The following is a 19,708-nucleotide window of genomic DNA, read 5'->3' as shown; positions in this document are numbered from 1 at the left end:
GCCAACAAAAACCAATTTACAAACATAGCTAACAGTTGGTGTTTCTCAAACTAGAGGCCTCATATATCATGAAATTATTTCCTTAAATACTTTAGTATTCTTACTGTTAATGACATATTCAACCCACCTAAATCCCATTCCTGAAGTTTGAAATGCCGGTAGCATATTCATTAGAAAACAGAAGCATGGTGTTAAGAAGAGATCTGGGCTTGGACTTTAGAAGAGAGGATAAAATTGGGCACATTTGATTCGAGCCCAACTATCCAACGGCCAATTGAACGATTACGTCCCTTTATAGTGCAGGGACGCGGACGGGATGATTTTTTTGTCCCGGGACGAAAAAATCGCCACGTCCAAGAATATGGACGAAAGTCTGGACAAAAATTCATCCCAGGGACCACCGGACGGGACGGTTTTCGTCTTGTGGGACGAAAAAACCGTCCGTCTCGAGGTCTCAGATGATGGACGGACTAATCTGGTCGAAAAACTGCCGGATCCAATCCAATGGTTGAGATGTTGCCACGTGGCTTTGCTCTGACAATTTGCATCAAAGTCCCTGTATTTTTACGCGCTAACAAACTAACGCCGCTCAGAAATAATTGTACATATGTCCCTTCGCATTCTCTCTCCTCCGTATTTCCCTAATAAGCTTAGAAAAAATATATATTGATATATATTAAAAATATTAAAAATCTATATTGATATATATTAAAAATATAAAACGGGACGGTTTCTCCCCGAACGGGACGAATTTTCGTCCCGTCATTCGTCCCTGCACTGAATTCGGACGTCAGACGAAACGAAATTCGTTACGTCCCGTTCCAGAACGATAACTTCCCTTATATCCTCGTGAAAGTCGGAGTTTTGTCAAATTTGCGCCGCCGCCGAGTTCCCGCGGAGTTGTTCCTTCTCTTCTCGAAGAGGAACTCACGTTGGGATCGCGGCTTGCTCCATAATTTCTTATTAGAAATATCGCTGTTTGAATCTTTGAACTCTCCATCGATTTCTTGCAAGGATGCCTCGAACGCAGGTAAACAAGGCTCATAAGACCCGCTTCAGTTCGAAGTCCACCCGTAATGCGCACAAAGCCCCTAAAATCGGTGGGTTTTTCTGCTTCTTTTGTTGCGTAATGTTTTCATTGGTCCGTTTACTGCTTAGACTCTGTGTTGATTAATTTTATCCTTCGGGAATCAGAAAAAGGTCGGATTTCGAAGGCCCAGAGGAATGTTGTGAAGGGTGCTCGAGCGGCTCGCCTTCAGCATAACAAAAAGGTACGCTTTTTGGTGTTTTAATCTCGTAGAAGTTTTCGCGTCCTTGATTTGAGTAGTTTTTCGTTACACGGAAAACTAATCCGTTTGCATGTTTGAGGAATGAATTTCTTGGGTATAATTTTCTGAATTATTAAGACATTTATGTAGAAAATTATACTGCGTCGGAGGAGCATTTTATGAGGCCATTTTACCGTAATTTTAATATGAAAAAAACATTCATTCTGGTTACATATTTAGAGCATTGCTGTATGTTTTGGTAACTTGTTAATTTTGCCGACAACAGAAATAATTGATACCTTGCACAGAGACGGTAGGTTTTAATCAGTATTCCTTTAATGTACAATCACTTGTTCTCTTGTTTACCATGGACAGTGAAAATGTGGTGTTATTTGATGTATATGCTTCGCTATGTTTGGCTGACCATCAGAACATATTTTGAGTTTCTCGACGTGTTTCTCTTTTAAGAAACAACTTGCATAATACCCGGCTTATCTTTCGCCATTTGATTTAGAAACAAGGTTTGTAGTACTCAAGGAGAAAGGATTAAATAAAATTCTTTAAGCTTGTATCTGAACTGATTAGAACTCCGCTGCCCGTCGTTTTGTTTTACATTTATATTGGCTTAATTTTACCGCGTGCTTGGTTCTCCAGATTCGTTTTCATCATTGCACTCATTTTAAGTATTCATCCTATAACGTCCTGATTGATCAGTTTGACGGTTATGCTTTCTGTCTGAGACTACTTGGTTTTGTCAGTGTTTCTATTACCTCTAACGATTTATTTTTAGACTCGTGATGAGAAGCGAACGTCTCTGTTGAAAGAGAAGAAGGCTTCTGGTGGATCATGTTCCCCTCCCTCTGTTATTGTGAGTTGACTGGACTTTTTTAAACGTTTTTGCCGTTCAATGGAAATTATTTAAGTTTTTAAGCGAAGACTGTTTAGAGTATTTCATGACGATCACATTCTTTGGGAAGCTGGTTGATGCTCATTGCAATTTTCTGAGAAAAAGGAAAGCTGATCTATTCAAAACGAAAAAACCCTTTAAGTTGGTACCGCAAGAAAAGGGGCTTGGGGGTAGGGGGGGGGTACTTGGGTCGGTCATAATGGCACAAACGTGAATTAGAAATAAATACTTGCAAGGCATGCTGTCTTCAACTCGGTCCTTCAAGCTGATGAACGGATATCCTTCATTCCTACCTTTCCGAGAGATTTGTGACACTGCTGCACAAGTCCTTTTTGCAAATAAATATTCACAGTTGTCAGCAGACTTCATATATGGAGTGCTTATCATTCCTCCTTCCATCTTTTCTTTAATGTTGTTTCTGTCAATTCCTACATGCTTGGTCTTGTCGTGCTTGATGGGTCATAATCTGCGCTGATTGCTAAATTATTATTGCAGATTAAAAGAATAGTCTACTGAAAGTTTTTCATTGGATCCTCAAGAACCCCTTTTATTCAAATTATCTCAACTACTGAAGCCTCGCCTCCACTCTTGTACTTGCCATCACACTTGCCTCTTAATGTTATGTGATTACCCCCCGATTATTGATACTTGTGATGATTATGTTATCTACGTAAATGAACGCAACAGCTATTCCTCAGAATGAGTATGACTATTAGATGGGGTTTGATCTCAATTACTCTGGTTGTAACGGGATTTTGTCATATCTTGGGCAAAGTGGCTGAATCAGTCTCTGGAAGATTGTTTTAGCCCGTTGTCCTGAATAATGGGGATAACTTTGATATTTTTAAGTTATGTCGGTGCCCTGGAGAATTTTCCATATTAATTTCTTCATCTGAGTTCCCTTATAGATGCGTATTTCACCATCCTGATTGGCTTCCTTCGGAATCAGAATTCTGATGGTGTTGACTTTTGCTACTGGAGGAAATGTCTCAATGTAGTCAATCTTGGTTCTGAGTATACCGTTTGGTGACTCGGTATGCTTTATGGCTCTTAACCTTCCATCAACTCTATATTTAATTGTGTAAACCTACCAGCGGATTGCTTTCCTTCTATGATTCTTCTCTGAGGCATTCAAATCTTCAGTCATGTCTCCTAACCAGATGGTCGATAAGTTTTCCTTGTAGATAGAGCTTAGGAGGACCCTGTAGCCAGGTATTACCCATATATAGATGAGATATTTAGTTAAAGATACAGTAATCTTTCTATCTATTCGACAGAGCTGAGAGGAATAGGCAACACAGCCCTATTAAGTTTTATATTGACCCGGACACACAAATTGCAGTGCTGTATAAAACTTATTGTGCTGTTGGTGGTGGACATAACATGTGGAACCAAAGAATGCTGGGTGACAGATTACTGTTAATTTCAGTTAGGGAATAAAAAGACCTTAATCTGTGAATGTACAATTTTCTTTCTGTCTGAAAGGGAGTCGGTAAATGAGTATCAAAATTGTGTGTTAGATGTTTCGGCTTTTTCCAGGGACCCGCTGGATTTGTAAATTGACCGGGATCCATTGCCCTGGGTAGTGGAAGAGAAGAACTCCTGGTCCAGAAGACCAAGAGAGGTTATATCTCGCGCAAATCAATGCTCTGATGCCATGTTGAAGGCCTTGGTGGGATGATCGCTACCAGATAGGTCAAGCCGACCGTTGAAAATATTTGAGTAAAAGGAGAAATGCTTAGCCCTGTGACAATGGGCCCCTTAGGGCACATGCAAAAACATAAAAAAAGGAATACAAAATTGAAGTCATCTTCTTGTTGGAATCATGAAAACACATCTCCTATAAATGCTTATTTGTGAAGAAATTTACACAAAATATTGGAAGAAGCTTAGTGTTTTGGGCTGTCTCCTTGGTGATTTTTCTAAAAAATTGACCCAATAGATATATTTATTTGCGGTGGCTCTTGGTAGAGCTCAGTCCTTAACTCTTGGGATGTTAAAATAAGGTTCATGATGCATTTTTTATGAAATAAGTTGGGAAGAGAGTCTGAAATCGATGTAGCTGGCTCCACGATCTCAACTCATTGGACTTCGACAAAGATACTTAAAAAGGTTTTGGAAAGAGCCAGGATTTCATAATGCCGAGAAATCGAATGAGGAAATCTAATTCGCACGACTAAATGCCTGTTCACACTCATCATTATTCATGAGCTTTAGAAGATAGCATGTTCAACCTGTAGGAGTAGCAGTTCTAGATCAAGACCTTGACGTAGGTCTCATTAGGAAGGGGTTTTGAGGGGAAGAGATAGAACAGTAGAACAATACAACAAGGAAAGCGGATGACAAAAGAACTACAGTGGCAGCGACAGGCCCAAACTGGTGCCTGCACCTCTCTCGGGACCATCTTCCCAAAGAACCCAGTCCATCTCTAGAGAGTGTCTTCCATGCCGGATTGACCTATTCTACATCTCATCCTCTCCCTCCTTATTGAATGGTCTGTTTGCATCTACATTTTCTCACCTGCGTTCCTTGGAGTAGGGCTACATCTATGTACATCCTATCTGGTAATGATGAGAAAACACCCCTGATATGGGTGGGGATCATCATTTAATCTTATGCCACTCCACATTTGAAAACAAATGCGCTGCTTGGCTAAACCTGGAGGAAGAACGCCCTTCCCTTTGTCCTCCCATTTATAGTAAGAACGTCCTTTATTTCTTTATTGCCTTTTCCATTGTTATGAAAATTTCAGATAATCACCCACTTTTATGAATTCGAAGGAAATATAACTACAGTGAGTTGCCCACGGTATCCTTTTTTTCTTTGTTCTGCAGCAGAGTTCGTAGAGGCTTATCAGGTTATCAAAGTGTCTTCTGTAATCTCCATGATGCGTTCAGGATCTCCTGTAATATCCTTTAATGTTATCTATAACACGCCTTAATTGGAGATTGTTGGAGGACCTCTGGAGTCTGCTTTGGTGTTGTTATTTTGAACTTTTTTGTAGACGTGTAAGAGTCATCTTTGTTTACTTAAAGCCAGACTAACCTATAATGGAATGAGCTGATTTTGTCACATAAATATTACAGGGAAGCAGGGGCTCTCCCTTGTTGCACTACCTTCATTCTCGTTCTAATTTTATCTTCTTATCAGAACTTAACTGAGATTCAGTGTTTTTTGGAGGTGACTCGTTTTTTCATTAAAATATTTTATCATCCACAGGTTCTTTATGGTCTTTCCGGCGATGCAGATCTAAGTTCACTTGCAAGAGATCTTCAGACATTAAGTGGGGCTGATGGTGCAACATATTCGGGAAATGCTATTGCGTTCCCTGCGTTCAGGCTTAGAGCTTCTGTATGTTGTTAATTCAATACTTAGCACCGTTAATCGTTGCAGTTTAATGGCTTTTTAAATTTCTTATCTTGTCATATGTTCTATTTTTTTGAAAGAAAATTGTATGTTGTATTAAATCAGATTTTTAGGATTTATTCTCATTTTCAATTATTAATTTGGACGCTTAGCCCACATGGAAATTACCGCTTGCCAACAAAGTTGAAAATTGTAGCGTCATGATTTTCTCAAATAAAATTGTATCTTGGGCTCTTATAGTTTGGGTGTGTTCATAGCCGTTAACACGTTTTGCTGAGGATAGAAAGTGATAATCACAAACAAGAATGATAACTTCCATATCGTGGGCCTTACAAAGTGTCTTTCAAACTTTTTATCAAGTTCATCGCTATGTTACAATAGCTGGAAGAACCCAGGCAGATTTTCTGTTCATTGTGACAAGATTCTTGGGAAATGTTTTCCTTCAAAAGGTAATTTTACCCACGAATTGACACGTTTTTCTTCGACTTTTCTGTAGGTTCTGCAAGCTCCTCATGGAGATCTGTTGTCATGCATGGAAATGGCGAAGGTGTTCAACTTGTTTTTTATCTTTCAGAACTATACTCATTTTTGCTACAAGATACACATATTTTAGCTTAACGATGAGCTCTTCTTCTTTGTCAGATTGCCGATCTTATTTTGTTTGTGGTCTCTGCGAATTCTGTATGTCATGGAGGTGAAGACGGTCCCATTGACTCATTTGGTAGTCAGTCCCTCTCTGTTCTGAGAGCGTTGGGATTGCCAAGTACAGCTGTCATGATACGGGTCAGTAGTTCATGTTGCTGTTAGAATTTCTGTCATGCAAGTTTGCTGATTATTTTACCTTTCAGGACCTTCCGGATGATACGAAGAAGAAACAGGAGTTGAAAAAGTTGTGCAGCAGTTTTTTGTCCCCTGAACTTCCGGAAGACTGTAAAATCTTCGCTGGCAATACTCAGGATGAACTTCGAAAGGTTATTTCTTCTCACCCTCTCTTGAAATATCTTGACTGTGAATAGCTGCCAGTAGAGTAGCAGCTCCCTGATTCACGATTTTTTCTAAGATAAAATGTTAGACGTTTGTTTTCAGTTCATGTGGCTTTTCAAAGAACAACATCTTTCCTCTCCTCACTGGCGCACTCAACGGCCATATCTTATTTCCCATGAGGTAAACGCTTCCACAATTTTATCCTTGATGCTGATAAGTCGCTGTATTGTTCTCTTTTTTCTTTGACGACAATAATGCTCTGTTAGTCTGCAGGGAAATGTTATTTTTGCATGAAGAAATGGCTCCGTGCATTATTTCTCTTTAGTTTTTGTTTGACGGTCTCACGTTTTCTCTTCTTTTTAAAAAATAATTCCCTGCTTCCGCTATAATATTTATTTAGACATTCATCTTTCTGTAGTTCTAAATGTGTATTAAGGGGATCCGCCAATAAACCGTCTCCTTTCTGACTCGGAGTGGCCATGTTCCAATAACTAGGTAACGTGGATTAATACAGGATGTTAGCCAGCTAGTGATTGGCTCTTGACAAAACCCTATCCTACTTGTAAACCGGCTGAGAGGGAGAGAGAGTGCGGCTGCAGGAGAGAACTCTGATAGTTTTCGTTGGGATTAGTTCAGTACGACATTTCTGTGTGTTAATGGGTTGCAGCCCAATATCTTGCCTCAGTATGAGCACAGAGCATGCATCTCTTTCATTCCTTGAAACCCAAGTTTTTCTTCTCCAGTCTATTGAATTTTCTTTTAAAGGTGTAATATTGTTTTTTTTCTTCATTGCAAATGAATTTCAGATTGATGTGGAACCGGATGTTGGTGACTCGGGAAAATGTTCTTTGATTCTATCGGGTTACGTGCGCACGCACAGTTACTCTGTTAACCAGCTGGTATGTGCTCGTTGTTTTGTTTCGTTCTTTTGATTTTTTGTGACCCTACTTTTCCTGACGAACCTTTCTCCACAGGTTCATATATCAGGCGCAGGAGATTTTCAGCTCTCCAAGATTGAGGTTCTGAAAGACCAGTTTCCTTTGAATGAGAGGAGCAAGCCTGATTCAATGGATTCTGATGGTTCACACCAGAGAGAGGTCTTGTTAATATTTTCATGCATTTTCTGCATCTTTGTTTTCTTGCCATTTGCTTTGTTCTCATGATATTGCGCCCCTTCGAGAGTTCAAAATTTGTCATATTTTTTGCAATTTAGGTCATTTGTACGCTTCTTCCTGATCCTATAAAGGCAGAGCCTTTGCTAGTTGAAAATGTTCCAGATCCACTTGCCGGGGAACAGGTTAGATTTTTGGGGTTTTTCATTCTCTGGTTAACACTTATATCTTAAAATTTACTGTGCTTTTGAATTTATGGTTAGACTTGGCCGACTGAAGCTGAGATGGCAGAGGCAGACGCAACGAACAGAGAAAAAAAATCAACGAAAATGAAGAAGAGGACTATTCCACGTGGCACCTCTGATTATCAGGTCTGATGCTTATGCTTCATTTTTCATTTTAATCTCTTTCATTACAATAGTCTAGTTATAAAAAACAATGACTTTCATTTGGCAGGCTGCTTGGATTACGTCAGACACAGATGATGACGACGATGGTTGCAGTGGGGAAGACTTGGAAACCAGTGATATTGAAGATGAAGGAATGATGTTGGATGCTGAGGATAACGGATTCAGATCCGATGATTCAGATCTAGATGAAGACCCCATTATCTCAAAAGATGTTGACGATGAAACCGAGGCAGACATGATGGCCGCTGTACGTTATCTTGCCTCTGATTTTTATTGTCCAGTTTCTTTAAATAAAGACGTATGCTATGCTGCCAATTTACTTGTGCCGTCTGATTCCTTTTATTATGTTTGTTTGTATTTCCATAGTTCTAAAGCGTGATATATTATTCATAATAAATATTTCATGAACAGGACGATGAGAACTGGACGGCAGAGCAGATGAAAGAGGAGATGCAGAAGCTCAGAGCTGAGCATGCGGAAGATGAAGGTATGTATCCCACGATTCTAGACTTCTGATTTTCGTGTGCGAAAAATGTTGCGGAAATGTCATATTTCCTTGCCTTTTACTGCCTTTTTATGAGCTCTTGATGATTTAGATAAGTTTTTCTGGGTTCTTAAAGGAATCATACGAGAAAATCTCATCATTCTGACACGATCCCACAGGGGACATATCGGAGACGAGAGGAATGAGAGAGTAAAATGAGTAAAACCAAAGAAATCCCCCCCTAAAACCTACATCTAGGATTTGTTCCTCCCAAATCCCTACATCTAGGATTTATCCCCCCTAATCCCTGCATTTAGAATTTTTATACCCCCTAACCCCTAATTGTTAGCCTTCCTACTTCGGTGCATATGAGATTCTTCTTTAATGCAAAAGTATGTGTCAATTGGAAATCTGCTGACAAAAGAATAAAATAAATGATTTAGTTTCGTCAAGTTTGGTGGAGAGTTGGAGTCCCTTATTTTTTTAATTGGCCTGATTTCTATGTTCACCAGAATTTCCTGACGAAGTGGAAACTCCCTTTGATATTCCTGCGAAGAAAAGATTTGCCAAGTACAGGGGGCTCAAGTCTTTCAGAACATCAACGTGGGACCCAAAGGTTGGATATTTGACCTCACAAACTTTAATGTTTTCTTCGTTCAGTTTGAATAATTTTAATTTTTTATGATAATTTCAGGAATCATTGCCTCAAGAATATGCCCGAACCTTTGGGTTTGATAACTTTCAAAGGACACACAAACATGCGCTGGCTAGTGTTCTGGAAAGGGATCAGAAAGGAATTGATGAATGTGCGCCTGTTGGTTCATATGTGAAGCTTCACGTTAAGCTAGTGCCGAGAGACATTGTTTCTAGGGTTTGCAGACAGTCCGAGAGGCTGCCTGTGGTTATCTCTGGTCTTCTCCCTCACGAATCTAAGATGTCTGTTCTTCATTTCAGGTTGGTTCATGTTGTTCTTTCGCTTTCTCTCACCTTTTCGAAGATTCCACAAAGTTCATGCTCATGCTTACTCAACTCTTTCAGCATAAAGAAAAGCGATTCTTATGAAGCCCCAATCAAGTCAAAAGAGCCACTGATTTTCCAAGTGGGATTTCGCCATTTCGTTGCAAGGTAAATAAGCTGAGGGTTTTTTGGGGGCCTCGATAATTTTGAACTATTATTCACTTGAGTAATTTTGTTGTTTTTTTCCTATTTTCTCACAGGCCTATATTTTCATCTGACGATATGAACTGCGATAAACATAAAATGGAGAGATTTTTACACGCTGGGCGTTTTTCAGTAGCGTCCGTGTATGCTCCTATAAGTTTCCCTCCTTTGCCTCTCATCGTCCTGAAGCATCGTGAGGGATTAAACCCTGAAGTTGCTGCCTTTGGCTCTCTGAGAAGTGTGAATCCAGATAGGATTACACTGAAGAAAATCGTTCTCAGTGGGTAAGCCTTATTTCCTTCATTGCAATCTACTTTTTTATTCTTATCATTTATCTTTCGGTCCAAAAATCATGTAAATCATGGTATGCAGATATCCGCAAAGAGTTTCAAAATTGAAGGCCTCTGTACGGTTCATGTTCCATAATCCTGATGACGTCAGATGGTTTAAGGTAAGGGATTCTTTTCTATTATGATTTGATTTTTCGGATTTTCTTGTATAAGAAAATAATCCAATAAATTTCAGACTGTTTTAAGAAACAGTGCGGTGTCTCTCACCTTCTCTGTTTTTTTGGGTTCAGCCTGTTGAATTGTGGACCAAGTGCGGACGCCGAGGCCGAATTAAGGAAACGCTTGGCACTCACGGTATGAGTTTCTTTTTCTAATTTTCTGTATTTTCATTTCCAAAAGTTGGGCAAATCGTGAGGTATTAGGTTTGGAAGAACAAATTCGTTATCATCATTGCCATCCACATGTGCAGTGGACGAATGACGATGACAGTGATGAATTCTTCATCAACAGATCAACGATGATGATGACAGCACTTGGAAACTGGACGAGAACAAGTACTTAATCTTAGATTGGAAATCGCTGGATGATGATGATGATGATAATGATGACTATGCCAGCTCGTGGAAACCAGATGATGATGACTATTTGTCATCAACCATTTGATAAGACAACAATGATGATGCCGGCTCTTGGAAATCAAATCACAATGATGATGATTCATCTTTGCCCCATGTGGATGGTAATGATGAAGATGATGACGATGTCAATGATTCAGATGTCAATGGTACTCTATCTACGCTTGGCAATCAATGGATGATGTCAACCACGGCGATGACTTATCTGGAAAAGAGAGACGTCGATGACTATTTGTTATCAACTGATGGATGATAATGATGATGACGCTGACAAGTCTCGGAAACCTGATTTAAATTAGGATGACAATTCATGGATGATGTCAATTATTCAGATGTCAATGGTACTCTATCTACGCTTGGCAATCAATGGATGATGTCAACCATGGCGATGACTTATCTGGAAAAGAGAGACGTCGATGACTATTTGTTATCAACTGATGGATGATAATGATGATGACGCTGACAAGTCTCAGAAACCTGATTTAAATTAGGATGACAATTCATCATCACCATCATCATAGACACAAACTCTACTCCAAAGAGAGCCCGTTGTCATTCTTTTTGTATTAAATTTTTCTGAACTAAATTGGAGGCGGCCATCATGTATAAGCTCAAAAACTGAATACAAGATCGGACTTAGGTTTTTTCTTATTCCTATTGCAGGTGCGATGAAATGTTTGTTCAACGGAGTGGTTCAGCAGCATGACACCGTTTGTATGAGCTTGTACAAGCGAGTGTATCCGAAATGGCCGGAGAACCTCTACTCTTTGCCGGATTCATCCAACTGAGATATCATCTTCAAAAGAAGTTCATGATGATGGGTAAGCATGAAAGGTTGAAGAGCTATCTTGATTGTGTGTGGTTCGTTTGCCATTGCTTCTCTGTCAAATAGTGGAGAAGTTTTTGATGTAGGTTGCATTGGTGTAATTTTTTTATTATATTTGGCTATATTTAGCGGAATAAGTTTGTGGTTTAGGGCTCTAAGATATCAATCTGACCCCATTCTCGTTGCCTTAAGTCCTCTCTTCATACGTGTTGGTGAAAATCATAGTGAAGAATTTAATTTTTTCGATAATTTTTCTAACAATCAAGTCATGCAGTTAGGATTGTCGCGCTGCAGAAATTCTTTTAAAGATTTACGGACGGCAGCTGGAGAAAGTCAAGAAAAATGTGATTTTGAATTGCTTACTTAGTTAGGTTTAACTAAACGAAAATAAGCATGGTTGACCGTTTGGAAATCGTCAGAAGAAATCTTTAATTAGTGCTTGGTTCAGTCTCCATTAATACTTCAGATCATGTGTTTTAGCATATCCGAATGGTCCTGTATGGGCATTTATATACTTACATTCCGAGCAATATTGTACTCATACAAACTCATTTAACCTTTTAGCTCTAACCTATGTCTTTAAATGTTTTTCAGTGTGTAGTTAACCTTAGACACCTAATTAGTCATCGCTATCATTTAATGAATTGGAGGGTCACAAAAAATAGCATGGTGACAGGAAATATACAAGAATGATGCAAATTTTAATTTAGTAAAAATCCAGGGGTCTGCAAAAAGAAATGCACCCTCGACTTTCTCAAATGCTTCTGATTTAGAAGGCCTTCAAATTACTTCTAGATCTCTTGTTGTACAAATCATTCCCACTTCCGAAAAGGTGACCAGGATAGTTTGAATTCATAATCAATTACTTTTCTTCTTGAATATCAATTATGGTCTTATTTTATTTTCTTGAAATCTGCTATGATTTTTTTTTCAAAACCATGACAAATGCTAATTCCTGTCCCCCAAGATAAATGACACATTGCTCATTGCTACGATGATTATTTAAAAAGACAAAAATAAAAAAATTGTGTATGCGAAGAGTTTTGTCTAGCTCCTTCCTCAGTTCAGTTATAATATTTCCCACGTGTGTTTCATGATACTGGCCTTTCCAAGATAATGAAATCTATGAATGTGTTATGTAATCACTTCAAAATTTTAATATCTTTCAAAAGCTGAACCCAATATCTATGAATTTTAATGAATTAATTCAATTTATTAAATATCAATTTAGTCTCCTTTTATTTTCTTGAAATGTTTCTCATTACGAAATTTAATGGTAGATATTTTAAAGAACTCGATCAGTCTTAGTTTTGTTTTAATATTTAGTTTTTTAAATAATTCTCGTGACATTGAGCGCTTTGTCATTTAATTTGGGGGACACGAACTTGCATTAATCATGGTTTTGAAAAAGTATTGCCCACATTTTCAAAAATCTATGAAATACAAAGTTGGGAGATTCTAACCTTTGAATATCCCAAATGGCTTTTGAATTTCTCTGTCTAATTGAGCTCACCTTACAAACTCCATTCACTTCCCAGATCATAAAAGTGAATTTATATAAAATATGGGCTCTAGAAATGGATCATGAATGCCTATAGCAGCTATATATCAGAAGTCTTGGCCAAAATTTTGGTTGGCCTATAAATTTTTGGTTGACTTCCAAATGAAGAGCAGATCTTGAATTGTGATAATGGAGAATAAAGTCCAACGTTTGAAATACCATCAAGATGAAATGTAGAGAGTTTAAGTTAAAAGTTAACAGCAATCATAATCTTTTCCCACTATGGTACGCCAGGTTGCACTTAGGTGTCTAGGATACCCATTTAGTGGAACTTTAATTTGAGTAAATATTTGAAAACTTCATCATGTTAAATAGGACATAATTTTGCTTTATTCCTTTATCCACTCATCACCACCCATGTTTCTGCACCAGCATGTTATCCACATTATTATCTTCCTTCCACAGTGTTACGCTCTGCATTCATACCCTGATCTTAGTAATTATGAAATGCTCATAAATGTAATTTTATTGTATTCTTACAATTAAGGTTTATATAGAAAATTTTCAGAATACCTAAAACGAGTGAACAGAAAGAGTGAAAACAAAAACAAATTTAAATTATAGGAGAGATATAAAATAATGAAAAATGAGGACTTACTATGGGGAATGATTACTTCATTTATCTTTTAAGTAAAGCCTCACCCAATATAAGTTAGAGTAAGGATATCACTATAGTTTATCATGCATCTTTTCACCACATTAAGGAATTGTCTTTTTCCTTCATTTTGACTTTTCACATAGTAACTTGCAAAGCCCTAATTTTCTTCCCATCCATTGTCATTATGTATTTTATTTCACTTTTTTTTTTACTTAAAAACTTGATGAGATTTGTTTCCAATGAGGAGGATAAGTACCTCTTATTTATTAATTTGAATTTGGAGGAAAATCCATGGGAATCACTCTGCACTAGGAGTCTCCTATGGATAGAGAACATTTTATAAGGAGAAATGTGAGGTTTGCCTTTAGATTGATAAATCATGGTATTTGTATATCTTAGCACCATATCTAAGGGTAAGTAGGTCCCATTTACAAAGTTTACTTCAGCTTCCCTTTCGTGAATTTACTTTTTTTTGTCCAATAACATGAGGTAGTTTGCCACGAATATTCTCCACTTAAAGAAAGGATGGTGTCCACTTCATCCCTACATTAATATTTAGAGGTAAAATTTATGCCTTCCAGAATTTTAACATAGGAGGTCAGATGTGATTCTTTTGAGGGTTTGTAAATTCTTTGGACATTGATAATGAGCAGTTAGGGAAGTGATAAACATATGATTCATATCATATAATGCAAGGATGCTCTCCATATTTATTTCAAAGACATATGATAATCATATGTTGTCTATGTTAATTCAGAATTGAGGTAATTTCATTCATAAAAAAGTTAGTGCCTAAAATACACATTTAATTTATGAATTTAATTCATCCTTAATTTTTTTTGTTTTTTTCCTTAGATTTGGATGTTATTATTGTGTCATTTTTACGTTTTCTCTATACAGAATTTAAATGAGTTTTTTTAATATTGAAAGTATCCCTTAAAACTTAGATTTTAAAAAATGAACAAAAATACTGGGCCTTTGATTTTCCGTTAATCTGAACTGTGACTGCAAAGTAAGTAGGGAAGGTCAACGAGGACTTTAAGTTGAACTGAGACTACCTTGCAACCAGGATGGTCAACAGGGTACGGAAATTTGCCAAGGCCCATCAAAGTGGACCCAATGGAGGGTATATGACACCTTAAGATTGACCCCAAAAGGGACCATGTTGGGATATTAGGCTATGATTTAGTGATTGTAAAACCCTTTTTCCAATATAGCAAAAGACTTTATCAATTCATAGTTAATCTACAAAACAAAGTAAACATAGAGTACATTGTGGGGATATTGTTCCCCCCTTGACTTTTCCTTGGGAGAATGTTTTCTAGTTGTTCATGTGCCCTGCCTCTAGATTTATCCACATGATCACGGGAATGTTGGATCTCCTTTTCTTCTTATTCTCCAATTCTTCTTGAAGAATTGGCTGACCTTCTCATTATCAATACTTTCTAATGGAACGAATGGAGAGTGAGAGAAAGAGAAAATGGGGCCCATCAAGGTTTGGCCGGTATGGGCACCTAAAATGTGTGCCTCTCTTATTTATACATATTTAATATTTTTTTTCAAAATCCATATGTATTAGGGTTTGATTCATGGAACTACTGAAATAACACACCAAATTTCCTCCGGATGATGAGATCGGCATGGATAGTGCTAGTGTTGGTTCATATATCTCAGGTACAACCTAAGAAAGGGTAGATTAGGAGTTTTAGATTTTAAAACATCAACAAGGTATTTAAGCTATCAGCTAAGTGTATGCCCTATAGAGAATGCGTAATACCACATATATATTTATAGAAGTTAGGGCTAGTACCAATATCTTACCATGGTACTAAGTTCTCATCCCCTAAGCTAAAATCCGCTCGATGACATGACACTAAAAGAGGATATCAATAAATAATTTAAATTGAGGAGCTCTGTCACCTTTCACCCTCAAAGTTTTCTGCATATGAATAGTGAGATCCCTCCCCCAAGTCATACCTCTAAGCCTTCCAGAGTAATCCAATAAAAATTATTTGACAAACAAATAAATATTTATACAAAATTATAAATATTTGACAAACTATATATATATATCCCTCTTAGTAAAGTTTAATTTTAGTCCAAAAAACTTAGAGAATATTTATTTTAAATGTGTATAATAATCACAATTCTTCTCATTGACCATATACTCTTTATTATTTCCTATATTGACTTGTAAAATTCATCATTGAAATACGCATGACCCTTATCATTCTAGCGCATTTGTCAGAGTTTAAGTAGAGTATTTGAATTGTATGTCAAAGTGCATAGTTCATATTCAGTCATGCGAACCTGAAACCCAAAATATTTTTTAAAATTTTACTGACTACATCCATTTTAACCATGGACCTAGAACTCATTCTTATTAATTATTGATAATTTTATTTTATAATGTATTAGCATAAAGTCTAGTTGTGAGATGCAAAATAAATTAATGTAATTTAAAAGGATATTCAAAATGATCATATGTGGATGAAGTTTCATTCATAATTGCTAAAATGTGCCAGAAATGCACAAATTTCTATGTTGGGTTCCATTATCAAATAATTGATAAAATTAAAGTATGTGTAATCAATAAAAATAATCAGGATGTGATTTGAAATAATAAAAATGGGGCGTCACAGATTTATAATCTCTTAAGTTTTTAATATTTTGTATTCAAATAAAATTCTTACCGTTCTACAAACTAAAAACTACCAAAGATAACTAAATTATTTTCTATTCTTGGATACCCCAAACTCATATTTTATGTTACAAAAATTTCTAATACTTTTGTCAATTATATTAGTTAATATGTATAATATAATTTATAGAAATCTCCTTCAATTTATTAGATCTGGACATATTCAATTGATTTTAAATAAATCATCAATAATTTATTCAATGAAAAAATTCCCAAACATCCTAAATTCTATATACCATTTGGAACATATCGTGTGCCTGTATATGTTCATATCACAAATTCTTAAATATAAATTATTTTATAATATCTTAAAATTAATCAAGTCATTATGATACTTTTTTCATTATACTTGGCGAAGGGACTGCTTCAACATAAAAATATTTTCTTTTATGATTAATTTATATATTAAAAAAAACATTAAATTATATATGCCTAATGTAAAGAACTTGGTCACGAGCACTAAGCTACCTCCCAAAGTCAAGTAGGAGTAAGTTTTTATCTAATGATACAAAGATACATGAAGAGAGATTTTTCTTAACACAATGGATCTAAAAAAAATTTGGTTATTTTTTCAAGAATTATACCTTGAGGTTTATCCCTCTTGTTTGGATATCATTGTAAAAACTTACCTTTTTAAGTATATCTCTCCTCATTTTTACTATATGATACAAGGTATCTCAATTTTATTATATCTTTCCAACATTCGAAGAATTTTATCCAAGTTGTAAGGAAATTAAGCCTAATATAAATATAGTGGAATAAAGGGAAAACATCATTATGCTTCCGATTCTATTTTCTGACGCTAGATATTTCAATTCAATTCTATCAATCATGTATACTAGCCAAGGAGGTCTCTCCGTCAATATATGATGCAGGACGGGCTTCGCCATCAATATAATTCTATTCTCAATGCCCTATATCCAGTAAAATCAAAATAAATTATTTTTATCCATAGTCAAACTTGAAAACCACATCCCTTTGATAATATTATTATTGATGCTTATTGATGCTGGAGTGGTGTAGTTTGTTCATTGCATCATTTAAACCACTTGTTTAAATGATGATTCCTTGTAAACTCTCCTAGGGTAAACACCTATATGCTTAAGAAACTTGGGATTTAGCCAATACCACATTAACTAATGATGCAATTATAACCAAAATTTAGTTTTTGATTTTTTTTCTTGAATAAGCATTAAGTTAAACTAAGAGAAATGAGAATTGAAATAAAAATTAATACAACCACCACTCCATGTTTATCATAATTTGGGGTTTAACATAATATTTTTTTAAGGTAAATACATTCTCCCTCTTAAATTCTTTGGCCATCAACCGCTAACATTACTCAACCTTAAAAGAAAAGATATACCAACATTGGGCGGCAAAACAAGAATGTTAATATTTGCATAAATATTTGAGCCCCCCTGCCCCCGTCTCCATGACCTAGAGAATACTTTAACTGTCATACAACTTTTTAGAGTCAACTCTAATTCCAAATAAAAGGTGGGTACAAAGAATCTAGGGTTATATTTCTGTCGGCCATAGTCATCTGCTTCCAACCTCATATCACCACCTGGGCCTCCTGAGGAATTAATTTTCATCAATTTCTAGATCAACGGTATCAAGACCCAGAGACCCAAATCAATAAAAATAAATTAACCACCACAAGACCTTCGGCTCCTCTAAGACGAGAGCAGCACGCCCAACAGGATTCCTACTCTTGATAGAAAGCTTCAAATCTAATACATGATGTTACTTTAAGAGCTAACTATGGTAAATTAAATATTTTTTAAAAAAACAATAGACATACCTCATCTCCAAGGGTCCTCCAATTGGGAATATTATCTGAAATAATAGACACGTATTTCTCCATAGCCTTCTCTAGGTTCATCCTGCCCAGCTTCTGCCAAGCGTGCCTTGCCCAACACCAGCACTCTAAATCAATCTTATTTACCTCTAAGTAGACTACACAGCACCTACTCATAATCTAATATCATGGGTGAAGAAAGGCTACAGAGTAGGAGAGATGATACCACTCGGCGCGGGAAGAAGCTTTCAAAGCCATGGGAGAAGAAGACTCATAGCAAGGGCCCTCCAAAGCTATTCTACGAAGACCAAGCAACTGCACTTGGAGATCAGCGTTCAACTCTCTCACCATCTCTTTCCCCACATCGCTACCGACGAACTCCGTCGCTTCAGTAAAGAACTTGGCCAGTTCGCTCTTCTCAACTCCCTCCCACCCTTCCTCGCAGACCGCCGATCCCACTTCTTCAGTTTCTACGATCTTCAAACCACGGATCTCAGCATGGTGAACGTCTGAGAATTGAGATATCTCCACTGCACTATCCTCCTCCAACCCTTTGTAAGTTTCAACGATGTCTTGCTCTGACCCAGAAGAGGCTGAAGAAACGAACGTAAGCTTCTTAAAGAGGAAGGTCGTTAAGAGGGCGAGCAAGAGGGTGAAGAAGATCTCATCTCGCAAGTCCATCTCTCCTCTTACAGTCAGAAGAAAGAAGAAAATTTTGATGGCCGGAGGAGGAAGAAAGTCTCTAAGAAAGGATCGGAAGAGCTCGGAAAGGCATATTCCAGCGCAGCAGCTTATCTATTTATCTACTTTTTAGGCCTGGCCCGCTGAAAAGCGCAAAGAGAGAAGGCTATCGTTTGGAAAAGAGTTGTGTTGGGAGAGAATTATCAAGAGGGTTCTTGAATAATAAAGATAATGAACTGTAGTTTGCGTGATTATTTGGTCTCTTTCGAAGGATGCGTGCGATCACGGACAAGCCATGTCGTCCCGTGTTGATGTTAGTCGATGCCTCTGATCAAAGTTTCTGGTTATAACTTGTCAGGAGAAGAAGACAGCATTACGTTACATTAATTAAATTGGTTGGAAGTAACGTTTCAACGTCATAGGGACGGATGCTGGTGTGATGGATGGGACGGATGACGGATGTCATATTGTCTCAAGTTTTCAGTTTCCTCCATCTCCCAAATTTGGTCTCAGATTAAATCTGATCCATTGAAAAGAGGGTTCAGACCATCAAATTCAGTCCCTAATCTGCCCCCCAAATCAGTTCAGGATCTAACCCAATATGCAGATCCCATATTGCAGATGGTTTTGGGGGAAGGGGGGGGGGCAGTGGATCTGTCAGGTTAACATCTAATGTCAGTATTATTGGCATGGTTGATGATTTGCCAGACGAACACACATTTTATATCTCATTCAATATTTATTAGTACAAATATATTCAGTATTATGCAAGTATGATTATTCTAATCAAGTATACAATTTTATGAATCACTCTTGCTTTATATTGAGATTAGAATGAAATGAACCCTTATCATGAAATGTATATCAAAAAAATTCATATGCATAGGATATTTGAGAAGGACACTAAAATATCCAAACAG

At 37.0% G+C, this 19,708-nt stretch overlaps 2 protein-coding genes across 4 annotated transcripts; one reads left to right on the top strand and one right to left on the bottom strand.

Moving 5' to 3' along the window:
- The first annotated feature begins 872 nt into the window (after positions 1-872).
- Positions 873-11,634, top strand: LOC144716903 (pre-rRNA-processing TSR1-like protein). The gene is made up of 21 exons (XM_078592173.1): positions 873-1,100; positions 1,195-1,271; positions 2,059-2,136; positions 5,395-5,526; positions 6,038-6,088; positions 6,184-6,324; positions 6,390-6,512; positions 6,628-6,705; positions 7,332-7,424; positions 7,500-7,622; positions 7,739-7,822; positions 7,901-8,008; positions 8,094-8,294; positions 8,459-8,534; positions 9,044-9,147; positions 9,226-9,485; positions 9,570-9,656; positions 9,749-9,976; positions 10,065-10,143; positions 10,273-10,336; positions 11,281-11,634. Exons 1-21 carry the CDS (start codon positions 1,016-1,018, stop codon positions 11,403-11,405), a joined length of 2,397 nt encoding a protein of 798 aa, XP_078448299.1. The 5' UTR covers positions 873-1,015; the 3' UTR covers positions 11,406-11,634.
- Positions 11,635-17,631: 5,997 nt separating this feature from the next.
- Positions 17,632-18,954, bottom strand: LOC144716902 (acyl-CoA-binding domain-containing protein 5-like). 3 transcript variants are annotated; one of them, XR_013585018.1, is made up of 4 exons: positions 18,334-18,948; positions 18,111-18,216; positions 17,972-18,039; positions 17,632-17,882 (listed from the first exon to the last, which is right to left on the bottom strand). XR_013585018.1 is itself a non-coding variant. In XM_078592171.1 (4 exons), the coding sequence occupies exons 1-4, from the start codon at positions 18,786-18,788 to the stop codon at positions 17,862-17,864; spliced, it is 642 nt and encodes a 213-aa protein (XP_078448297.1). In that variant the 5' UTR covers positions 18,789-18,954; the 3' UTR covers positions 17,632-17,861. The 3 variants fall into 3 exon arrangements, 2 of the variants coding, with proteins under 2 accessions (XP_078448297.1, XP_078448298.1); XM_078592171.1 differs by having other exon boundaries at positions 17,972-18,031; positions 18,334-18,954; XM_078592172.1 differs by lacking the exon at positions 17,972-18,039 and having other exon boundaries at positions 18,334-18,953.
- Positions 18,955-19,708: the final 754 nt, after the last annotated feature.

This window comes from Wolffia australiana, chromosome 2 (assembly GCF_029677425.1).
Source record: "Wolffia australiana isolate 7733 chromosome 2, ASM2967742v1".
In the NCBI taxonomy this organism is placed as follows: domain Eukaryota; kingdom Viridiplantae; phylum Streptophyta; class Magnoliopsida; order Alismatales; family Araceae; genus Wolffia; species Wolffia australiana.
The sequence above is the reverse complement of the archived record's forward strand: the minus strand, read 5'-3'. Positions and strand labels throughout refer to the sequence as shown.